General features: G+C 38.5%; 2 protein-coding genes across 4 annotated transcripts in view; one reads left to right on the forward strand and one right to left on the reverse strand.

Annotated features, from left to right (window-relative positions):
• Window positions 1-16685, reverse strand: part of MTRR (5-methyltetrahydrofolate-homocysteine methyltransferase reductase) — a 29238-nt gene extending 12553 nt beyond the window's left edge. The window contains exons 1-7 of one of the 3 annotated variants that reach the window (XM_058805397.1): window positions 16589-16685; window positions 15614-15746; window positions 12638-12800; window positions 8107-8260; window positions 4974-5091; window positions 3686-4058; window positions 790-912 (exon numbers count right to left, since the gene is read on the reverse strand). In XM_058805397.1, the coding sequence (XP_058661380.1) occupies window positions 790-912; window positions 3686-4058; window positions 4974-5091; window positions 8107-8260; window positions 12638-12781 (912 nt within the window). In that variant the 5' untranslated portion in view covers window positions 12782-12800; window positions 15614-15746; window positions 16589-16685. Of the gene's footprint in view, window positions 1-789; window positions 913-3685; window positions 4059-4973; window positions 5092-8106; window positions 8261-12637; window positions 12801-15613; window positions 15899-16588 lie in introns of those variants that run through there. The other 2 variants (XM_058805405.1, XM_058805413.1) reach the window with 2 other exon arrangements.
• Window positions 16686-16808: 123 nt separating this feature from the next.
• Window positions 16809-23917, forward strand: FASTKD3 (FAST kinase domains 3). The gene is made up of 7 exons (XM_058815719.1): window positions 16809-16901; window positions 17186-18646; window positions 19756-19841; window positions 20248-20410; window positions 21377-21446; window positions 22759-22873; window positions 23653-23917. The coding sequence occupies exons 2-7, from the start codon at window positions 17215-17217 to the stop codon at window positions 23734-23736; spliced, it is 1950 nt and encodes a 649-aa protein (XP_058671702.1). The 5' UTR covers window positions 16809-16901; window positions 17186-17214; the 3' UTR covers window positions 23737-23917.
• The last annotated feature ends 580 nt before the right edge of the window (window positions 23918-24497 follow it).

Here is a 24497-nt window from a genome sequence, read left to right on the forward strand (position 1 = left end):
AGAGAGTCCAACAAAAGGTGCTGCCAAAAATCATAATATCCCAAAAATAATATTCTATCAATTTGGGAAACCACTCAAAAGTAACATTTTTTCCTTTTCAAGCTTTCCTATAAAGTAATATCAAGCACTCTCTGCCTGCCTTTCATCTTCAAACCAGTATACAAAATATGATCTTCACTGAATAAACTAAACCAGTTTTTTAATATGATCTTCACTGAATAAACTAAACCAGTTTTCTAACAGACGGTAACCAAGGTTGACAGTTTGAGTATCATGTTAACAAGGCAGAGCAAATGAGTATCAAAGGCAGAAACAGTGCTCAAGAGCTAATTCCTACTGCTTGATACTGTTAATGAAATTACTACTTGTGTAGATTACCCACCATAATAAACAGCCACAATTTACTATATAGTTTGTGAATATCCTTCAAATTGTATACTTAAAAACTGAACAATTACTCGTTTTTAATACTCTCTGACTGGTTTTCTCCACTGCAAATTCCCTTCATAAAGATATTTCACTCAATATGATATCCATGGAACAACAAAGTAATTAACTTGACACTTTGCTCCTGTTTTGACTTCCATGGAGTCCTGTTTTTCAGCAAATAAATTAACCTTTACATTTACAAAATGGATCAGCATAAGCTGACATCCTATTGAATACAGAAGTATTTTTTCTTCTTGAACAGTCAAATAAATAATTTTCCCCCCTCAGTTACTATACATAACACACATGTTTTTCCCCCTTTATTTTAACCCACTAAAGAAAAAGCCATCACCAACTTACTGCAATATCAAGCTCTAAGAGCAATGCAGTCTTTACTGCATCTTCCCTAGTGAGCTGAACTGCTTTTGTAACTGGCACTTCAAAGGTTCTTCCCTCTGAGATAAGTGAAGACAGATGCGGATTCTGAAAAAGACAACACAAAAACTTACACTAAAAATGCAAATCAGCTTTATGACATCTTATTATGACATACAGGAATTGGTGTGGTACAGGTTGTTTTTGAAGCAATCTTAGAAAACAACTCAAAACAATAAGGAAAAACATGACTCTTTTATACACATATAGTGTTTTGCTCTTTTTAAAAAATCACATCTAAACAATAACTGGCATATATTCAATTACAAAAAGTCAGTAGGCTTGAACAGTCTAATGGGCCTACATTATTATCAAATGCAGCGAGCTGTTTCATTTTTTAAGAACTGCCTTGAAAATAGCCAATTAGAGAATTGCATTTATGTTAAACCCCAGAAAACTCCTGCCTAATTAAAGGATTATTAGGTGTATAGAATGAACATAAGAAGTCAGAAGTTACATCATTGCAGGTTTACAGCTTAAGGGTTTGGGGTCCATTTGGGGTCTACTATTACAGGCAACTTATAAAAGGATTTTTAAATTAGAGCTAATGAGCAAAACCCACTCTACAAGACAGCATCATGTTATAACACAACATTTCTAGACAGGTTAGAATGTGCCCCAAGTAAGACAAATGGGCACAAGAGTAATTCCAGATCACATATGTCAAAGGCTGATCAGAATACAGCCCTCACTTTTCCATCACTATAGTAAGCAAGTTTCATTTGACATCAATGCAGAAAAAAATAAAAAGAGGCAGGAGGGATACCAAATGCCTTTAACAATACTCTGTCAAATGTAAAAGAATCATCCTACCAATAGGATGTTATTCTGAAGATCTCCTATTTAAAAAAGGAGACAAGAGCATCACTTGAGACCAACAGTTGGAAGTTTCTTTGTTTTCTTAGGATTTTGACATGGTGATTAATAGCTTGGGCCATATCAAGTCATTGTGCATCAACTGGACTGCTGTAACTGTCTACATTTGTATTCTCTCCAAGTCAAATTCAAGGCATAATGAAATCAAGATTTAAGCTAAATTGTATTATCTTACACTTCCCAGAAATGCTTTAGACCAACTCACTATTCTGCCCTGGTATTAGTATGTAGCAACTTGCTAATTTAACCCTGAGACTCAAAAGCCCAAGAAAAGATCATTTTAAGTAACTGGAGAGATCATGTATCAGGCCTTCTTTAAATGGCAGCGAGTCTCTGCTTGGAAATATCCAAACCTCACCTTGAAGAATTTCAAAACACACCAACTTCAGCTCTGCTTGGCAAAAAATATCCATAGCTGCTGTTGCAATGTGAGATACCATAAAAGCACATGAATTGCGTGATACCTGCAAAACCAAACATGACCCTACATAGAACCTACTTGTTGACAAGATCTATCCAACTATGTCAAAAATAGTTCCAAAGGAAAAAAATCCATAAACATGCACTTGATTTTTTCCAGTGCTCAAGATGATCACCCTGTTCTATATATGAAATCTGGACTATTATCTTTAATCTGTCACTGATTTCCAGATTAGCAGATTCAGCTTTTTCCATTTGCTGTTCCAATGCATAATTAACTTTTTTTCTATATAGAGAAAGGGCATCAGTATTAGAAAAATAAACTATTAACTATTAACTATAAACTATTTCAGAGATCATTAACTATAAACTATTTCAGAGATCAGTCTGCATATATGCTGACTTTAAGAAAATGGGCTCTTTTAAGGACTGTAGCAGCACATTCAACCCAACTATTACTCTTTAATAGAAGAGCACCTCTAAATCATAAACCTGAAGAATTTTGATTATTAAATTCAACAACCTGAGCAAAACCAACAGTATGAGGTTTAAAAGAGAAGCAAAATTATCCAGTGTTTAAATCCATACACTCTTCCATAATTATATTAGCCAGACTAAGTGATTCTCTCAGCATTTCCATTAACAGTCTCAACAGAGAATGTCAGCATCTGAAGATACTAAAGGACTTTCATGGTCATGAAAGTTGATCCAGGTCTAGATCTTGAGACCAGTTTCTTGGCTTGGGCCAAGATTCCCACAAACCTGCCTGAGGATTTGCACCCTTGGCTGATCCAGGCTGTCACCTCCTGCTTTGCACTGCTAAGATAGTGGATAGCAACGCTGGATTTGTTACCACACTCAGCTCCTGGCTCCCTGTCATTTAAAGAGCAGCCAGGCTTCACTGCTTCCTTGCATGGATAGCTGAAACATCTGCACTCTGCAGGCAACCAGAAAAGCTGAGTCACTCCTGCCAACAGGAGGTGATTTCCAGCTCATGATAATTCTTCTCTTAGTACAGCAGTTCTTTGTTCAATGTGGCTTCACTAGGAAAAGCATACCAGCTTTTGATCTACAGTTCATCTTCCATTTCCCTCAGTACAATAAGGATCTTATTTTCACAATGACAAGTTTCTTCATTACTAAGTATGCAGCAAGATTTTGAGCAATTTTACAGCCTCTTAGTGCGTTCTGAAAGGACAAAAAATTTGAACAGAAACTTTACTGTGCTCCTCACTACAGCAAGATGTTTTCACTGTTATAAGCCACAGAGGATTTTAATTCTTGCCTTCCTGAAAATGCAATACCAACTGGCCTATTAGCTGAATTATATCTTGACATAACCCATATGGTGGCATCTACATTCAGTATAAATGGACTTTTTACTTAAAATTCAAAAGCCTCCTGCACTGGGGACACATCTCCATTATGTAAGCATTCACTTGCTCTTTTGAGCCTCATGCAGGAGTATACACTCATACCCCCTACAAGAGCTAGAGGCTTCCATCACTCAAAGGGAAGTCCTTACCTCACCCTGGGTGTCCTGAAACTCCACCTCTATATATTCTGGTGGCAGGGCAGGAATATTAAGAGCAGACTGAGAGACAGGAGGGACAGAATGAACGAGTGAAGGTTCGGCATCTCCAGCTGGAGCCACATGATTGATGTCATCCAGTTTCTGTGACAGAGTATCAGAACCCCTTGCTTCCTCATCTTCTAGCTTCAAGTTCTGTACTTCAGAGCTTAACTTTAGCTCATGCACAGCATGTGGAGCTGTAGAGAGAGAGCTGGAAACAGCATTGACAGCATTGTTCATGCCTTCTTTCTCTTTCTGCAATTGTAATGCTTCCTTGAGAGCAAGCCAAAGTCCATCAATCCAAGGATCAACCACTAATTCCAAACTGGGAATGGAGAAGAAAAAAAAGAAAAAATGCGTGGATGAATTATTGTGACTTCCTGGACAGATAATTTACAGATAATGAAAGACCACAAAAGCAAAAAACACTATTCACTTTCCATTTCTAATATATATCTGCAGCTGTTATCAAGATTACTCCTTTGTAAAAAACAAAATTATTTAGTTGTTACCACTATGTAAATTTACAGAGTCTAAAATGTGTAACAGCCTTGCTCTTCCAACAATTTCTCATTTTTATTTTCATATGCTGAACTTTATGACAGAAAGTTGAAGGAATGGCAGCAGAATATGCAACTTTTCATTGTGCAACAGCAAAATCAATAGCTTACACTAATGGCCCATTTTTATTATTTCAGAACACAAGAGATAAGTTTTATGGTTATGACAATGTTTGTGTTCAACTGCCTTGCACAGAACCAATAAAAGCAGCAGTTCAAAATAACTAAGCCAAGACTACAGCCTACTGGCCAGAAAGAATAGCAAAACAGGGAGGTGTTTTCTTACATAATTCCTCTACAGCAAAGAGAGAAATCTTCTTATATAATTACTCTAAAGTGATCCTCTGCCCATGCCCAAAAGAGAAATATGAAAAAAACGAAAAAAAAACGAAAAAAAAAAGAAAAAAGAAACTACATTTTCAAGCCTCTCTACTTACTCTGACTTATTTAATTTCTAGAACTGCTACATACTAATTTTCCAGGCATTACACTTTAAAAATGGAATTTTACTTAATGGCAATTGAGACTGAAAAGGCATAGTGTGCTCAGGCAGAACTCATTACTAGGAGGTGCTGAGTATCCAGCTTTAATGGACCTCAAACAGTTCAGAACATTTAGCCAAATGCCTATACAAATATTTCATAATGAAGATATAAAATCCAAACCCATCCAGCTCTTACCCTACACAGTCATCTGCTAATCCTGTGTCATAGAAGTGTTGGGCACCAAGTTCTTGAAGCCGTCGGTCTACTGTCCTTCCCCCATTACAGAAGAACATGTACTCTGAGTCTCCCAGACCTGGCAAATTCAAGGAAAGAGGAATCACGTCAACCAGGCAGCTTCACAGGCTACACAAAGTCAGGACAGACTTTTCTTGCAGGCTAACAGAAGAATCAGGTATGTTGGAGCAAGCCCACAAGAGGCACCAAGATGATTAGAGGGATGGAGCACCACTCCTCAGAGGAAAGGTGACATAATTGGGTTTGTTCAGCCTTGAAAAGAGAAGGCTTTGGAGTGACCTAACTGTGGCCTTCCAGTACCTGAAGGGAGCCTACAAGAAAGATATGGGGGATTTTTACAAGGACATGTGGTGACAGGGCAAGAAGGAATGGCTTCAAACCAAGAGTAGGTTTAGATTGGATGCTAGAAAGAAATTCTTTATTGTGAAGGTGGTGAGGCACTGGCACTGGTTGCCCAAAGATGTTGTGGATGCCTCATCCCTGGAAGCGTTCAAGATCACATTGGATGGGACTTTGAGCAACCCAGTCTAATGGAAGGTGTCCCTGTCCACAGCAGGGGATTGGAACTGGATGATCTTAAAGGCCCTGTCCAACAAAGGCCTTCTATGATTCCATGATAATTTTAATTATACTATCTAGATATACTTAAACACTTGCATATGTAAGTGTATTATTCAGAGGCTACATTGAAATATAGATACATGTATATGAATTTCAAACAAAATTGGTTTTGTCCCAAAACAGGGCTGCAAAACTGTCTCCCTCCTTACCAAATGTAAGACAGAGAAATACCCTGAAAACACTTTGCTTTCAGTATTTCACATGTCAGAAGAATACTGCTTTAGTTTGAGGCTTTTAAAATATACAAAATTCCTCTAACAGGAAAAATATAAGGAACTGAAAGCTGATAAACTACGTGTGAATTATCAAAATAATTGATCTTTCAGGATGAAGTTGTTAATAATGTCAACAACATGTGAGAGTATTAAAAGAAATTTAAAAGTATTAGAAACTTGAGGGGAAAGAAAGGATCAAACATAGCAGTGATTTTAAACAAGAAGAAAGCTGAAACATCTGCATGAGGGACAAAAGTCCAGCAACTTCCTCTGCAGGAATCAAAGATTTCTTTGCAGATCTTGTTTCACTTGCACTGGGCTTTCTGCTTCTTAATTGTTATGAAGCTGTTTTAGATGAAGATGGTCCTTGTTACCAGTTGAACAGGTACTCAGGAGGTTATGTCCATGGAAGATCCAAGATTTTAAGAGGTCAACCAAATCACTGAGCCACCCCACAAAAATGATCAATCATCCTTTTAGAGATATTTGCCCAGCAATCCTAAAGACCACTGGGTTTAGGTCCATCTTCACAAAATCTTTAAGTAATCTACACCACTGTTTCACTCTTCTATCATAATTTTCCACAGCCTGACCTTTTCTTGTGTGCAATTTCAAACCATGAGATTTAGATTACTTCCACTTGTGCTGGTTTTGGCTGAAACAGTGCTAGTTTTCCTCATCACAGCTAGTATGGGGCTGTACTTTGGACTTGTGGTGGAAAAAGTGTCGATACCTCAGAATGACCAAAGGGACATCCCAGACCACATGGCATCATGCTCAGCTCATAGAGCTGGACAAAGAAGAGGCAATGGGAGGACATATGCAGTGATGGCATTTATTTTCCCAAACCACTGCTACTGAATAGAGCTCTGCTTTGCTGGAGCTCTGCTTTGCTGGAGATGGCTGCCTGCCCATGGGGAAGGGTGAATGAATTCCTTGTTTTGCTTTAATTGTGTTCATGGCTTTTGCCTTCCCTATTAAATTGTAATTATCTCAATCCACAAGTGTAATCACTTTTACGCTTCCTATTCACTCCTCCTTCCCACTAGGGAGGACTTGGGGGAAGGAGAGAGCAGCTGGGTGGCTCTTGGTTTCTGGCTGTGGTTAAACCATGATGCCAACTAATAATGGAGCATTCCCCTCTCCTTTCAACACACGTTTCTTTTTTTTTTTTTTTTCCTTTTAAGAGGACTTTTGCTTTCTCTAAAGTACAGTACTTAGAGCAAACATTTAATTGGACCAATTTAGATGGACACCATGAAAGTATTTTAAGACTGATAACTTGCTAAACTTGAATCACATGGTAATTCAGACACCACAATAATTTCTGCCATAATAAAATTCAGGATTAATATAATACTTATCTTTACATATACACATATGCATGCAGTCAGCTGTGAAAAACCTGCCCATTTCACAAACTGTTATGTGTAACTAGGCAATAGCATAATTACTTCTCAAAATGCTACATGATTAGGATGCATATAGTTCAGACTTCCACATTATATATCTGGTAGAAATTTCCTTCTAATGGGTCCCTTCCTTATTAGAAACTTAGAAGTTTTCTTACTCCCATCTATCAAATTACTTGTCAGGTAAAAATAACCTACGTTTAAATAGACATTTCTGGAGTTTGTTTTTAAATGAAATTTGAAAACTGAACAAACTAAGCTTACAATCAGCTCAAGATACATCATGCATTTTGCCAAATCTGTATTTTGCTTATCCATTTTTAAGCCGAAGGTACATTCATTCTCTTGACGAGTACAACATTCAAAACTAAATTATTACTGCAAATTTAAAGAGATGGAAGATTTAAGGTTTTTACTTTAAAGAACATTTTATACTGCCTCTTCCTCTGTAGAGAAAAATGCTCAATGACTCACACAACCAAGTAAACTAATCTAGTTTACAAATCTCTGTAGAAACTTGACATGAAATTTAAACTTCAAACAGCTATAGATAGCTTATATCATATAATTTTTATGCAGAGAGAAAATTAAGCTGTAAAAAATTACATTGGTAGCTTACATTCAGATAATTTTGTGATGTTTTTCCTTTATTGCTCATAGAGGACATTACATAAAACTGCTGTTTATAAAAACAAATGTTTTATAATGCTTATATGTTTTATAGGCACTTAAAAAAGCCCAAACCACCTCTTCAGAAACAAATGAAATATAAAAATTATTCACTGACAGACAAGTTCTGCAATAATAAAGAAAATACTAAGTCACCTAGCAATCCATACTGGAGATGCGCAAAATGGTCAGGAGGCAAGGTCTTGTCTTGAATTTTCTTCACAAACTTGCGGGCAGTGTCTGGTGGCTCTCCTGTCCCAGTAGTGGAAATAACAATAACTACAGGGTCCTTTTCTGTTTCCAGGTTATACTACAAGCAATAGAACAAGTTAAGTTACAAGGTGCCATTTGATACATAATTGTGGGCCTTAGATACTCTATCTCCCACCTTTCTTCTTCCCAAGTGTACATGGAAGTATAATATAAGTCTTTCGAGTATAATTACAAGCAATTTTGGGGATGCAACTTATGATCATATTTGGAGCTTTCAAGACCAAATTTGATAAAGCCCTGAAGAACCTGCTCTGACCTCAAATGACCTTGCTGCAAGATGACATCATAAAGCTTTTTCCAACCTGACATATCCTATGATCCCATATACAGATGTCTAAGGGCAGCATTTTGAGCAGGCTAGTAGATACATGAAGAATACTTCACAGCTGCACTCAGCTTAAATACACAGTTCTTACAATATTTTATTTGTCAAGTGGAAAAAGTATTTTTGTATATATAATCACAGCCAAACAGCCATAATCCTCATGATTTCACACAGATAAGTGGGGTGTGGCCATACAAACTGAAGGGATCATTTCTAAGTTCCATTAAGTATCATTTGGTCCTGTTTGATAACTTCCATGCTACAGAATCACAGTATCACAGAATTAACTAAGTTGGAAAAGACGTTTGAGATCATTACACCCCAAAATACCACCAGTGCTTTTGGGAGAATTAAGGTAACTCTGAAGAGTGATAATCAGACACCATGCTCCACAGTCTAATTAATTTTGGCCCATTCACCCTTCCTCCAATTTATTTGTCACTCCTTTGCTAATACTGGTCTCCTGCATTTCCCAGAGTTTCATGGGGCTACTCCCATTATACCGGCTTCAAAGAACTGCCTGTAGTAGGGACTACAGTGTGTCAGCTCCATAAATTCACATCTCATGCAAACATTTATTACTTCTCATTAAAAAGCCCTCAGAATCTTTGACTATCCCATCTTTAGCAGGCTGCAGCACTGTCCCAATGTGCTGTCACTCAGGTCACCCATACAAATGGCTCTTGCAGCACCCCTATGGCCCATGGGTAGTGACATCTGTGACACACAGCTCCAATCCAGTGCTTGGGAGTGACCTCTGGAGACCCCTTATTCCCACCCCATGCCTCAAGTGTGACTAACAACAGACAGTGCTGTACTCGGTCAGCTATAACTGGCTGAATTTTGAAAACTCCTCAGGGTAGAGATTTCCCTTTTCTGGGCAGCTTCTTCCATGCAGAACTTCTCCACCAGTGTCAAATCTGAGTTTATCAGGCAGCATCCAATGGATTTGGTCTCCTGTTGTCCAGTTTGGCTCACACAGGCTATTATTAGAGCATTCCTTAGCCTCCTTTTTGCCATAATAACCTAAGCTGCTTCTACTGCTCCCTGTGGGTTATAGTTTAAATCATCTCCCAGCCCTCTAAGTTTAATAAAAATAACAGGACTATGAGAAAATAGAAGGATTGCAAGAGGTGCTGTGTTTCACTCAGAGCAGTTTCAAGACTGAAATTCAAAACTTCAGATTTTGAGGAGTTATGTTCTAAACACCTCCCTAAATAAATCACTCAAACTTTATCTCCTTGTCAAGCCATATAAAAAATTACCTGACACCTACAATCCAAAAAGGCCAGGAATACACAGAAATAGACTAAAGCAGTTTTCCTTTTGGCAGTGTTTCCAAATCTTTCCTGAAGAAGCTAAAAGCAGTTGCATGGTAAACTTAAATTACTATGTGTCTTGCCTTTGACAGTGGCCTACAGCAGAAGTCTAGAGAAGCACAAGTAAACAGAGTAAACATGTGATGATATTCCCAGGGCACTTTGCCAGACTTCAATGAGTTGTGGCCCAGGAACTTTCCAAACACAGCTTTTGTCTTTTACAACGTTCAGGCAAACCCCAAGTACTCACAAAATCTTGACACTTTCAAAACTGAACTCTAAGTTGTACAAAAAAAAGGCCTTAAGGGTCCTGTTGCAATAAGGACTCATATTTTCAAAGCTTCCACAGCTAATTTGATAACACAGACCCAGAGCTTCTGCAGTGCATTGCCACAGGTGACTACCACATTCACAAAGAAAAGCAAATTCTTGAAGTAAAGAAAGTAAGGGTCTACTGGTATCACATGAGAATATACACACAGAAAGTATAAAATGAGCTCCATTAGAAAACCAAAAAAGATACAAGCTCAGAAAGTATGAAGTGGTGTATTAGAACAGAAGAATGATTAACTCACTATGTTATTGCTTACTCCACTGCAGATTTTCATCTGCAAACTTGGATATTTTTTGAAAATGAAACATTTGGTGATACAGGTTCTGCAATAATTTGTGTCTGTTGCTTTGTTCTTCTAAACTTCTTCTAAGCTTTCTGACGTTTGTATTTTTGTAATGGAGTTTCTCACGCACTTTTCATGTAAATAATGATTGTTATGCTTCCTTTCTGGAGGAGGAGAGAATAGATGGACTGTTGGCTTGACCAGTGTGGTTGGAGAGGTAGCAACTTCATCCTCCAATCCATGGGCACTTTTAAAATTCTATAAATATCGAGGTCCAGAAACAAACAGACCTTTTTTGCCTTGGACATCTCAGTGTGTGAGTGTTGTTCATTCCGTGTGGTACTGCAACATGTGTCAATTACTGTGAGGTTTGCTACATTACCAGACCAGCAAGAACCTAACACATCTACAAAGTTTTTTACTCTACCTTCCACTTTCTCCTGCATCCTTTGTATTTCAGCTTTGTCTCACTCTTTCCCTTTCCTTCAAACATTCTCCTCAGCTGAGGACAGCAATGCCACATAAGAGCAGTGAGCAGCCTGCTCAAGCTGTGCATGGTTGCTGAAAGAAGAGGATGGGCTCAAAGCAGCCAGGTTTGTCTCATCCAGAATAATACATATCATGACAAATGTACTTATTCAGATAATTCATCCAAGGCTGACTACACACACTGTGACCCAAGATGATTTCCATTTAGCCTCCCATTTTTTACTGCTCCTCATTTCCACTTCATTTCAGTCTTCATAAAATGTAATCGCCATAATCAACTAAAGATTTATGACCTTATCTCACCGCTGGGACTGTAGGTGAGAGACACTACTTGGAAACAGCCAGTGTTCCTGAGACCTGAGCAGTATTTGACCACTCACTTTTGAATGGCAAGTATTACTATTACTGGCTCTGTAACCACCTACTCCCTCCATAGACCTTCACAAGGTCTGAAAATACCCAAAAGCTACATAAAGGCAGACCTTCTAACTGACAAGTAGGGAAAAAACTAGAAGCTTATCTGTGACAAGACTTACAAAGCTGCAGAAGTCAGTTTTTTCCTCAATGCCCAATTCTCAGATTCTCAATTCATAATTAATTTGCAGCTCTGAATTGTCTTGCCAAATTTGGCAAAATACATTTATTTAAGTGGCAGGCCAATAATAGGGCTAGAAATGTTCTGACTATCGCCTTCATGAAACTAATCTCCAAACCTGTCAAATGCAGAAGAAATGAAATACAAGAATATAAAGAGAATCTTCACATTCCATGCTGGCTGTATAAGTCTCTCTTTCTAACACTCAGCTCTGTACTTAGTACACATTCACTCAAAATGTCTCACATTTTCAAGTGCATGAAAAAAACTCTTTTAAATGTTATTTTCTCCTCATCTCATATGAAATACCAGGCTATCAGGTTTTTATTGTTTCTTTTTTTATATGTTTTTGTTTGAGGGCATACAGTTGAGAGTACTTTGTAAAGGAAATTACAGTCCATAATGCTTTCAGTTACAGAACTAAGTTTTCTTACTCTTGGATAACAGCAAGTAATAAAAAGCCACTTCCTTGTCCCAGCCAAGCATTTTATTTTGTTCTAGAACATAACTTGAAGTGAGTCTTGTGGGAATTGATATGAGTGCATATGCTAAGCAACATAAGAAGACCCACAAAAGCTCCGGGACATGGTGGAGTCCACAGTTAACACAACACAAAACATCAATGCAACAAAAGACAAAAAAAACCTAACCAAACAAACAAAAAACCCCACAAAAACAAACAAAAAAACTCCCAGAAAAAACAAGAAGAAAAAGCATACTTTCTAGTTACAGCAGACCTGACCTGTAAATACAGAATTTATTCACTACTGCATACATAGAAAGTTTTCAAGAAGTCACTCAATCATTGTTAGAAGAGAGATAAAAACTTATTAATTTACAGTTCCAATAAGAAAAATCATAAGATTTATCTTTGGCAGAAGACTATTAAGCAACTGTGAGCATTGGTTGAAATTACTGATTCACAAAGAACAAGAATTTGACACTAGATGGTGTTTTTCAGGTGGGTGCATCTGCTAGCCTTTGTGACATCTGGAGCCACCACTCTAGCATGTGAAGAAGAATTCAGTGCTTCAATACATATTTTTCAAAACAGCATGGAGTATCTCACCTTATCCATTTCACTTATGCAGTGCATATCAGCTTCAAGTCCATGGGCACCTGCTTGCTGCCATATTTCCTCAGCTATGGCTTTTGCCTGCCCCTTCTGTGTTGCATAGAGGAGCAAAAATCTCCTTTTTGACTCACAGCACATCTTATTTTTTTTAGAAATACTGCAGGGGAAAAAATAATTAAAATGTGAATGTTATGTAAGCAGAAAAGTAAGATTTTACTTTGCTTATGAGATTAAAAAGAAATAAAGATAGCAGCATCAGTGTTTAACTTGGAAATGAGGGATCGGCTCTGAAGTGAAGCTATTTCTCACAAGCAAGCTTTGTAGATCAGGTTGCAAAGGATATGTGGTGTTGGCGCTATGTGCTGTACTGCCTTGATGCTCCAGTAATGTAACAATATCTCTGATATCAAGAATTTGTAATATATGTAACCCATATAACACGAAAACTTCTAAAATTAAATACATACTATTTTTATTATATTATTATATATTTTCCATTTCAATTTAGTGACTGCTTTGTTCACTTTTCCGAGCTGTCTTTGAAAACAAAACAAAACACAGACCTGGTAAAGTCAAACTAAAAGTCTGATGAAAAAAATTTAAATTCTCCGTTTCTTCTTTTCTGAAATCATTATTTTTTGCTGCAATGACTTTACACTTTATTGTCCACTATGTATCTTGGAGCACACTGACTTCAATTTTGTATTTCAAAAGAGGGCTCCTTACACAAGTGCAACCTTACCCTGAGGTTAGCTCAGCTGCTCAAAACACAATGTTAATAACACCAAGGTGTTGCTTTTGATCCCCATATTGGCCATTCACTTTGGAGGAGTTGGACTTGATGATACTTCTGGGTCCCTTCCAATACAGACTACTCTGTGATTCTGTGAACTAAAGAATTGACTTTTTGGGGTTTTATTCTCCTAAAAGTAAGAAACAGTCTTAGAGAAATCTCTCGTGGTGTCACCAAGTCCCTTGCAAGCAGCAGGATGAATGAGATGCATATCCTTATCCATTCACCTGTCCCATGAAAATCTGAATGCAAGAAGTTTTCCATTATTTTGACACAGAAAACACCACCGATTTAACTTCAGGCAGCAGTAAATAAGAGATAGAAGCACAATGTCCTTAGAGTGGATATTGCAAATTACTTTGTCATTGCTAAGGAGGTGCAGTAGAACTGAAGTACCTAAAATTAGTACTGAGAAATTTTCAGTTCCCAATCTGAGGTACCTCTCCCATGCCAGTTTGCTGCACTTCACCTATTGGCTCCACACAGTTTCAACTACAGAAAGCATTCAGCATCCTAGACAGACACACTGAGTTATGGAAACCTGTGGCTGTATAACTCAAGGTACCTCTTTTTTCTCTTTCTCTCAAGGGAAAACAAACATAGTTCAATTGTATAAGAATACTGTACTCCATAAATATGGCAGGATATTTCTCCCCACAGTACTCCAGAAGGTTTTTCCTACAGGAATTTTTTTAAAAAGCATAATTATACATCAAAAGTAGCAAAACTAAGTGATAGGTTCTTAGGAATGCTTGTATCATATGTGCATTTCATGAAAAATGTAATTACTAGAAAATGTTGAGGTTTTCATTGTATTTTCTTCTACCGTGTAGAAGAAAATTCCATTTTAGTTTTCATTTTAAATTAATTACATATATTACCTAAAATTATAAGTAATTACCTGAACAGCTACCTTTTAATAAATTCATTTATATAACTGGTTTATGTGCATGTGCGCATAGAAGGTGTATACAACAAAACAATGCTCAAAATGATTTTTCACCTTCCTTTTCCAAAGGAAAAAATGTGCTAATTATGGTGATTCCTATAAAATAGCATAAATACAGTTTAAATACCCTCAGATCCCTGTAGTAATATAGATTCATCCTGGCCATGTGCTGTGTTGTCACCTAACTCTCTTGTCAGCAGGTGGCATCACCTGACCACAAATAAAAAAAACCAAAAAAGACAAAGCAGCACTTCATCACTATGCTCTTCCTCCTACCTCAGAAAGGAAGAAAGATAATCAGATCCCACAAAGATCACACCATAGCACAGAAACCGTCTATACAAAAAAACTGAGAAATCTGCCAACATTATAGCCCAGACATTACCAACCAGTCTGTTAGGACAAGAGTCAGCTTGGGAAGCTGTTAATGTTTGAGAAGCACAAAAGTTTGCAACAGCAGAAGGAATGGAGAGGGCAACAGAAGTAATAGCAACCAAGATGTGGTCTGACATGGTCAGATGTGGCCCTAACAGTGCTATGACCTCTGCCTAGGTCAGGTAGAGCAGCCTGGATTGCTGTAAGACATTGTGAGCTTTCTATTTCAGCTAGTATAGCAACAATAAAGGCTGCAAAAAGTAGCCACACACATTTTCGGTGCATAGATGTGAACTTAGAGGTTTTTTCCACTGGTGAATGGACCAGTAGATTGCATGGAGACACAAAATATGGAGCAACTGCACCTCTCACAGACAGCATGTGGAAACAAGAGAACCAGAACTACACAGCCAGAAGAGCTGATGATGCTGGAGATGCACACGCAGACCTCCTGAGACAGGGTACTGTATGTGTATGCAACAGTGTGAATGAATCCTTGTGGCAATGGGAGAGAACACAATTACACAATTCCTTGGAATTAGAATCAGAAAGCTGTTTAAATATTTGTGGCATTTAATAACATTTTCCAGGTGCCTAGTATTGTATGTTTTGCATCGTTACTCTTGATCTTAAATACATAATTCAATTAACTGACTAGTTTATTTAATTCCCTGTAAGTTAATTATGTCAACAACAGACCAATAAATTCCTTTGATCATGATTTGATCTAAACTGCACAAGTTGAAGAGTTTCACCCTGCAAACACATCTTCTCTCTGTCATCAGCCATAAGATCTTTGTGCACAGACTGCCAAGTGATGTTGCTCAAAGAGAGAAAAATCAGTCATGCCTACCTGCAGATGAACAACCATAAACCAGGAACACACTTGCTCTCAGACGAGCATGCCGCCCACACTGCTCTTGCTTTGCTGCTTATACACTCTTCAAAGATGTTATGCCACTTCCACTTACGTGATACAAATTCAACTGGAATAAATAGGGGGAAAAAAGGCAATTCATGAGCTATTGAGCTTTCTGAAGAATCCCTGTAACTTTAATAGTACTACCACATTAGCAGCCTTTAACAGGTTTTCGTGCTGGTAGACACACATCAAAATACAATGTTTAACCTGGGAACACAACCTGTGATTTCCTGGATCACACCAGGGCTCAACAGGAAACTAAGGATGAAATTCCAAACTACAGCTCTCCTGATCCAGTACTTGGAAAAGTCAGAGAGCTAACAGTCCACGGAAGATTAGCAGGGAGTCCAGCGGCTCGCAAAGGCAGCAGAGTGTAGGACAATCCTTGCAGGAATGCCGCTGAACCAACCCCACGTGCTGCCCACTGTTTTCTGAAAAACAGTGACTCGCCCAGCAGTGCCGCAGCAGCGCGGCAAGGCCAGACCGCGCACGTCACCGAGCTGCTCCGTCAGATACGAACTGCGCGGCCACGGACCGGGGGAAAAAAAGCAAGAAACTTCAGTGCGCACACTGCTCACTATGTCATCAGTACATGGATAAACTCCTTAGATCCTCATTTAACCTGAGCTGCACACATGTTGGAGGTTCACCCTTCTGTAACTTAGAAGAACGTCTTCTTTCTGTCAGCAACCAGAAGAGCTTCACGCACCCCTCTGTGGCTTTAACCCAGGCTGTGGCACTGTGCCTTGAGCCACGAAGCCATTCCCAAGCCACTTTTTCAACAGCTTGCGACTTGTCCAGAAGCATTGTAGGGCCAAGACAAATATAACAGCGAAATACAAACCCTCCGCCCCGCCCACCCGCTCCGCCCGGCCCCGGTGCCCCCCGAGCGGGGAGCGGGAGTACTTGCGCTGGAGGACGCGGTGACACGGACACGAATCCCGCTTCCAAGCAAAGCGCCAGTGCCAGCCCCCGTTGCGCGACTGCCCAAGGCGGTGGCAACGCGGGGAGGAGGCAGGGCCGGGGCGGGGGGCGGCAGCGCGGGGAGGAGGCAGGGCCGGGGCGGGCGGCGGGCGGCGCCGGAAGGTCCCGGCAGGCGCCGCGCTGCCCGTGATGGCTGCCGAGGTGAGGCTGCCGCCGTGCCCCGGTGCGGCCGGGTGCCCCCCGGGACCTAGCGGCGCGGCCCCGGCCCGCGGCAGCGGCACCAGCAGCAGCAGCAGTAGGTGCTGGGGCCGAGGGGGATGGAGGGGCCGCGCCGGTGCCGCCCCGACCGCGGGGGTGGCGGGCAAAGTCTCCTGTCCGTCTCCCGGAGTGTCCTTGCGGGAGCACGAGGCAGCCTGTCACACGGGGATCCGCTCCCAATGATCTGCTCTCTGTGCTCGTGCTCGGGGAGAGGGATCGTACCCATCTTTCCAGCCACCAAAAGGATTGGGGTTGGTGTTTTTCTGCATTGTAGTGACCCTGGTGGTTTTTCAGACTGCATATCTGTTCTTCTTCCCCTAGGTACCATTTCAGAACTCACTTGATTCAATATGGCTTTGATTAGCCGAAAAAGCTTCCAGCTGTATTCATCCAGCGCACCAGCGAGCAGGTCTGCTTTGATGACCCTAAGCAGAAGGTTGAACTTCATCAGTGGGCAGCACAAACCCCAAAACTGTAGCTCCGTGGCCAAGAGGATGATGTGTGCCAAAGATAAATCTCAGTATACGTTTCGTAGGAATAAACATGTACAACTGCAGATGCAGTCACTTTCTGCTAATGAAACTGTGCATCTTTGTGGAGATATGAGGAACTGTACTAAATCAAATAATGTGTGGATGGATGAACAATTATTTTTCAAGAGGTTAAATAGCCTTTGTACATCAAAAGAGATTTTATATTTTCTTAGCTCTCTAGAAGTCATGTCTGATACAATGGCCTCGGGAGCCCTGCAGAAGATTTCTGAACTTGAGGTAGATGACAATGGTCTTAAAAACCCTGCGCTGTTAGAGAATGAAGTTTTCAGGGCATTATGCTTCCAGTTTGAATTTGAATCCTCAAACCTATCAAACACGGGGCTGCTGAATGCCTTGCAGGCCTTGATAAGGCTGCGTATAGACCCGCAGAGTACGCTGATGACGAGCCTGCTTTCAGAGAGTGAGGAGCGGCTTGGCAGGGGACAGCTGACTGCTGAACATCTCTGTGCTCTTGGGGAGAGTTTGCTCGAGTTAGAAAGCCCCAGTTGTGCCACGCTGGAACAAATTGTGAACCACATGCAAGAAGGAGACATTAAGAGTTGGAGCCCCAGGGAAGTAGTGATGGTTTATAACATACTGGAAGTGACTGTGAGGGAAGGGAAACAATGGCAAAGCTTGCTAAACAGACTGAACAGTGTCACTTTAGGTGCAGTTTCCCAACTGAGCCCAAACTTTGTAAGTGAAATACTGAATTCACTGGTGGTTCTTCGTCAGACTCGGGCAGTTCTCTTAGTTACTGCACTGTGTAAGCATTCAGTGCAGCATGTTCCCCATTTCACAGATCATGAACTGGTAAATGTTCTGGAAGCTTTCCTATACTTTGGTCAAAAAATGCAAAATTTTACAGAGGCACTGGAAAGACATGTCCCCAGGTCCATCCACACTATGCACCCTCAAACAGTCAGCAAGGTCATGCAGTATTGCTGTGAAAAGGCGATCCTTTCAAAGCCCATCTTTGATGCAGTGGCAGAAGGTTTCATTTCCAGTGCTGACAGACTTACCACTGACCAGATTGCTGCATATATTATCCCATTTGGGACCCTTAACTACCTCCCTCCAAGTGCTTCTTCCTTGTTTGGGAAGCTTGAAATTGTGCTGCATACCCGCCTGAGGCACTTTCAGCCTCACACCTTGCTGAACCTGCTGCACTCCTGTGTCCTTATTCAACGTTATCCGACAAATTTCCTGCCAAAAATATTTAGTCCCTATTTTCTGCAAAAGCTTCAAGGTAAGGGGCAGAATTTCTCCTGGGATGTTCCATGTTTCTTTCTATTATGGAGTTTGTCTCTTGTCAAGCACCTATTTGTTATCAATTTAATTTGTCAAATCAACAGTGACCTAATTGAAGTGGCTGGAAAATTGTGATCAGGAGGCCAAAGGCTGATGCTTCCTTGTCACAGTTGCCATTGTCTTTCATGTATATCATTTAGTTGAGTTGGACAATTGCACTGTACAGTTTTAAAACACAGACTTGAATTTTCTTAAAAGAATTATTTCAGTTAATCCTTCTGGTTTTCTAAAAAACAGTGACTTGGTGTTCCCTATGTTTGTCCTTGTCTTATACATGATGCTAGAACATCCCCCGTGTGGTAGCCTGTTTTTGGCTGTAATCATTGCATATTTCAGTGCTTTTGGACATAAAACTATTACGAATAACACATCATTTTGCGTTATTCTTTATTTGATACTAAAGCATTTTTAAGGTCATTGTAGAGAGAGGTAAGCTGTGCTAGAAAGATGACTGACTTAAAAAGATTTCAGCTAAGATTGCTCTACAAATAAAACTAAGCTAAAGTTTTCAAAGTGATTAGAAGTTTTGGTCACTTAATTTTTCAACAACATGGAATACCTGAAGGAGTTGATTTTTTCAAAGCAGATAAATCTCCAGAAATTATTTGGTATTATCCACAACTTGCAGATTAAAAAAAATAATTAACTATGAGATCCTGGGGTTATAACTTGGGGAAAAGTGGTTATAAGAAGGAGGTATTTATCTAATACCTCAACTAAAATTTATTCTTCTGTGTAGAATGTCTAGAATGTCATGCATTTTTTGGATGTTCTTTTTTTTTTGTGAAAAAATTTGACAGTTTTAACTAAGATCTTGCTAGCTTTGTATTTTTGTATTGATATTTCTGTAAATAATTTTCTCATTTTTCTACCTGTTTAATCTCATACTGATCTTTCTGTTAGTTTAAACAAATGCTGAGAATTTTAATGATTAAGTAGCTTTTCTGCACATCATACTGAATAGCTTTTCCTAACTTCTGCATTATGGTTTGTGTAAAGATACTTTATGGAAGGTGCACCTGAAAACCTGAATGTTGTTTTTTTCAGCTCAGCCACCTGGTTTGAACAGAGTTGTTATGTCCCAGCTAACCCAGCTTTTTCTGACTGTCACCCTGGAGTGCCCATTTTATGAGGTAAGTACATGTGAAACCAGAAGTGATGGTGACAAGAGGTGATAAGGTCATTAGCACCCTGCTTATACTTAGTTTCGTGTATTTCCCATAAAAAGCTTTGGAATTGGACAAACCAGTTTTCCTTGATGAAAATATGGAGCATTTCTACCTGATTGAATGACTTAATATATTTGTATGAATGGAAAGAGCTGTGCATTTCTCATGAACAGGATAGCATTGAAGCTTCCTGAGGATGTTCTGGTGGTTGTTTGGGTGATTTCAAGTTTCCAGCAAATCATACCTCAGACTGTGGATCTCTCAATAGACTTGGCTTTGAAATGCACAGAATACATTTTGCTATGTTAATATGAGATAATTACAAAAATGTTATCTCCCTTTTTTTATTTGGTTTTCTGTTCCTATCTAGGGTCCAAAACTCCTTTCCAAGTACCAGGTAAAGGCCTGTCCCACACCTCAGAGTTCTCTGGATGTTCACCTCTTTAAAAGGGTGAAGACAGGATTACTTGATTTATTGAAAAAAAGAATATATTTTGCATCAGAGGTATCAACACCATATTTCTATGTAGTTGGTAAGTATCATTTCTTTAGATTAGTTATTAAACATGTGTGTGTATGCTGCCAAAACTACAATTTCCTTTGTGGGCAGTCTAAATTCTGCAAATACAGAAAAAAGTAAACTGGGATACCAATTTCTGTAAAAGATCTGAAATTTGGGAACTTTAAATAAATAACTTTTAGAGTCAGAGAAAGGAAAATGGAGAGAAAAGCTCTGCAGATTGGTATTCAGGCAGCCAGTCTGCACTGAAAACAACTGCCTGTATTCTGTGTTTTTATTATCAGCTCCTTATCCATTAAGCAATTTGTATAATGTAGAGCAAAATGAGGCAATGCCACTCCCTGCTCTAGTGGTGAGTAGAGAAAGGAAGGTGGTCAGCTGTGTGCCCTGCTCTGCTGGGCTCCTCTCTCCTCAGCAAGAGGGGAGAGGAGCCTGGTCAGACAGGAGTAAGCAAAACTGAGTGTTGTGTGCAGCAGGAAACAGAAGGCAGTGATGAGGAAGGGCATGTGCCCAGAAGGGATGGGTGTTGAGGGAAGAGAGTCTTGGACGCCATGGATGTCAGAGAGATTTTAAAAAATAAAAAAGGGGGATGATTCCAAAGTTACTTTGTGTGTCAGCTTTCATGAGGACGTTGAAGCTAGCAGAGGGAGAGAGTGTATCTCTTCCCAAAGCCCTCAAAATTCCAGAGATCCTAGCTAGCACAGCAAATCACCATTTAACTGTGTTACAGTTTTGAATGGACTTGGAATACTACTTGGAATACTACATTGTTAGCATCATGAAAGGCTGAATTGTTACTAATTATCACTCATTTGTGTTAAGTCTATACAAATTTTGCCAGCCTCTGTGATTAAAAAAAATAATTGTGATAGTATTATAATTGTTTAATAAAGCAACTGTGAGAAGATGAGAATTACAGTAGAAAGTTTGTTGTAAGAAATGACATTTAATGTCAATTCTCTTTTTTCATGTACACAAGATATTGAGATTAAATTAGATGAAGAAGGTTTTGTATTGCCTGCAGCCCAGCTTGAAGAGGTGCACAGACGGTAAGAGAATAAAAGAAACCACTGGTAAAATGTTGATTTACACTAGGAAAGAGTATCCAGGGTGAAAAACTGGCTAAATTTAAGCTATTTGCAGTTTTGCCATTGACTTCAAAGTTCAGGTCTCTCACTGAACCCACTGGCAGAAGGACAAGATTAACAATCTCTTTGCTCATTGTTTTGCCACCTGACTATGCAGTGTCAGACAGTTGGTTTCTTTACTCAATGACAGAATCAAGTGATCCTTATTTGGATTAATCTATTTTGATATTCTGTAATTAATTTTCAAATTAAAACTAAATTCTAACTGAATATATTTGCACAGATTTAACAGATTTGAGTTCACAAATTTACTTCTGCAAGGAATCCTGAATAATAAGGCTATTTACTACAGATGCAGGTTGTTTTTTTTCATTGAGAAATACATAGGTGTTTAAAAGTTTATTAAACAAGGGTTACTGGGGAAAGCCTTGGATACAAAGTTAAGCAACCTGCCTGTGTGATAATTGTAACTGCAGTGTGAAGAAAGCAAGAGTCTTTGAAGAGGTTAGGTTTTCTCTTCTGGTTTAAGCTGAAACCAGGACACCTTCACATTTACAAGACTCAGAGGCTAATACAGGTTCTTTCCAAGAGCCCATGCTTAAGAATAAACTTCTTAAACATTTCAAGAATAAATGTTGTTTTTTTAAGAGTAGCTTTCATAAAGTAAATAAATTCACAGTATACTTAACATACTGAAAATTTAAGCAACTTTTTAACAGTAGATATAAAAACCGTGGATTAACTTGATGGTATTTTTATCACCCAGAAGAAAAAATATTGTTATAATACATCCTACCAACCATATGTACAGATTTAACTTAAAACAGACGTAGCTTAAACTCAATTTGAACTCTAATGGATTTAACAGGTAAATTAGTAAGTTAAATGCATTTAGATGCTGAAATGTTTTCTAGCAGAGGCAAGTTTTTTTTCATTTTTCTTTCTAGAAGAATTCAAAACAGTTTACTAATCATAGCATTAAAAAAAAAACCTCTCTTTAGCTTGCATGGTAATTTTTGTTCAGAGCAAATAAAAAAGCTTTTCAGATCAGTTTCACTAAGTTTCAGAGTTTCACCTCCACCCTTTAATTGAGTGATTTGAATTATCATGGACTAGATAACTCCCATCCTGCATCTGATTCAATGAGTTGTAAGAGGGAGGTATTGTCTCATGCTTAGGAACTACAGTAGTTGTGGTGATTAAAATAACTGATTGTTGTGGGTTTGTTGGGTTTTTTGGTTTTTTTTGATATTACACTTATGCTTAATTTTAGAATTGCCCTGTGTGTTGATGGTCAAAATAGATTTTGTGCTCATAGCCACAATCTGTTGGGAGAAGAAGCTATTAAACAGAGACATCTTCAGTTACTTGGTTATGAAGTTGTGCAGGTAAAGTCCAAAGACAGTGATTTACTTTTGCTCTAAGAAAACAAGCAAAAAGTTATTTCACAGTACTTTAAACTGTAGTTTCAATTAATTCCTAAAGCAGATTAGTTTTGTTCTCTCTATATTACATTCTCTCTGCCTAGTTTTTGCCTTTTTGAGGCTGTACAGAGCTACCATTTTCTTCCTTGGATCGATTAGTGTATTCTGTCTGTGTTTTTTGCCACATAGTTGCTGTATAGAAGGGTACTTCTCTTCCGTGATTAAGATTGAAATCTTGAATTAAAGAAAAATGTAAGAGTTCATTAGAATTGAAATTTTTAATTAAATCCTTTTTTAAAAGATTTGGAGTTTAAAAAGAGGAGTTAAAAAAGCTGATTTGTATCAGTTATGAAAATAATATTTTCACAATATTATTTTCACAACAGAGTATAACCTTTATTTTGACTGTTGAATTAATAGAGGTATATTTTTCTTGAAACATACTTTGAATGAAAACTATTCGTTTCTTGAGATTTTATTTTTCACTTATCATCACGTATTACATAAGCCTAACTCCATAATATTTAGCTTAGTTTAAACTGCAATAAATATCACTCTTTTTATTTTAATAGTAATCTCTCTTCAGGTAATTTATAGATCAATAGTACATTTAGGATTAAATCTTTAGTTTTAAAACAAAATAAGTATTTAATGTGTAGTTTTGCAACTGCTTAATGAACATCAGTCTTACCCAATTGTTTATTAAAAGGTATTTTCAACAATCATTTCTGTTTTGTTTCCAGATTCCATTTTTTGAGATAGAAAGTCTACAAAATACCAGAAAAATAGCAGATTATCTACACAAAAAAATCTTTCCTTGTACATAATGACTCAGCAACTGACACTGGAGAATACTACTAGATAACAGGCTGACCTTCTATACTACAAAGTGTAAATTTTGTGCATGGAAGAAAAACTATTTTTTCTAAGTAACTCCACCTCACAAAATGTGAGCTTCTGAGTGTGAAACCTTCCAATATTTGGAACAATTGACATGTAAAGAGTAATAAAGAGCATCGTATTTTCTTAAGATTTGTGTCAATATTTATTACAAGTTTACAGAGATAGGTGCCAGACAGACAGACAGTGCTGCTTTTCTCTTGTGTTTTTAACTGGTTCTAATTCACAGCTGCCAACGGCCACGTCTGACTGTTGAAGAATACTGGCCAGTCTGGATCTAGAGAATATGCCTATAGAATACCTACTATTCAGAGCTTTTCTTGACAGTATAAAAAGAAATTGTGCAATTTACTTAATGCTGCTCACTTGATTTCCCAAGTGTTTCATAAAACTAAAATTTTAAGTAGTTGCAGAAACAGTATTGGCTTATTGGTTTTACTTAAGAGATGCAGAGTGCTGTTCAATAAATAGCAATGCCTTACAGAAAATGAGAAGATTTTTAATAAAAAGGATTTGCTTCATTTTATAAAGTAACAGCTGCCACAGGATATGGACTTGTACAACTGTCTCTGTGGGGCCACCCAATGTTCCAGATATATTCTGTTTGTCGTTTTGCCTTTGGTGGCAGTTTTAGCTTAACTGTCTAAATGGGGTCATGTATGTGCTCCAGAGTTCCTCTGGGTTACAG

The sequence above is a fragment of the Ammospiza caudacuta genome, chromosome 1 (assembly GCF_027887145.1).
Source record: "Ammospiza caudacuta isolate bAmmCau1 chromosome 1, bAmmCau1.pri, whole genome shotgun sequence".
NCBI lineage: Eukaryota > Metazoa > Chordata > Aves > Passeriformes > Passerellidae > Ammospiza > Ammospiza caudacuta.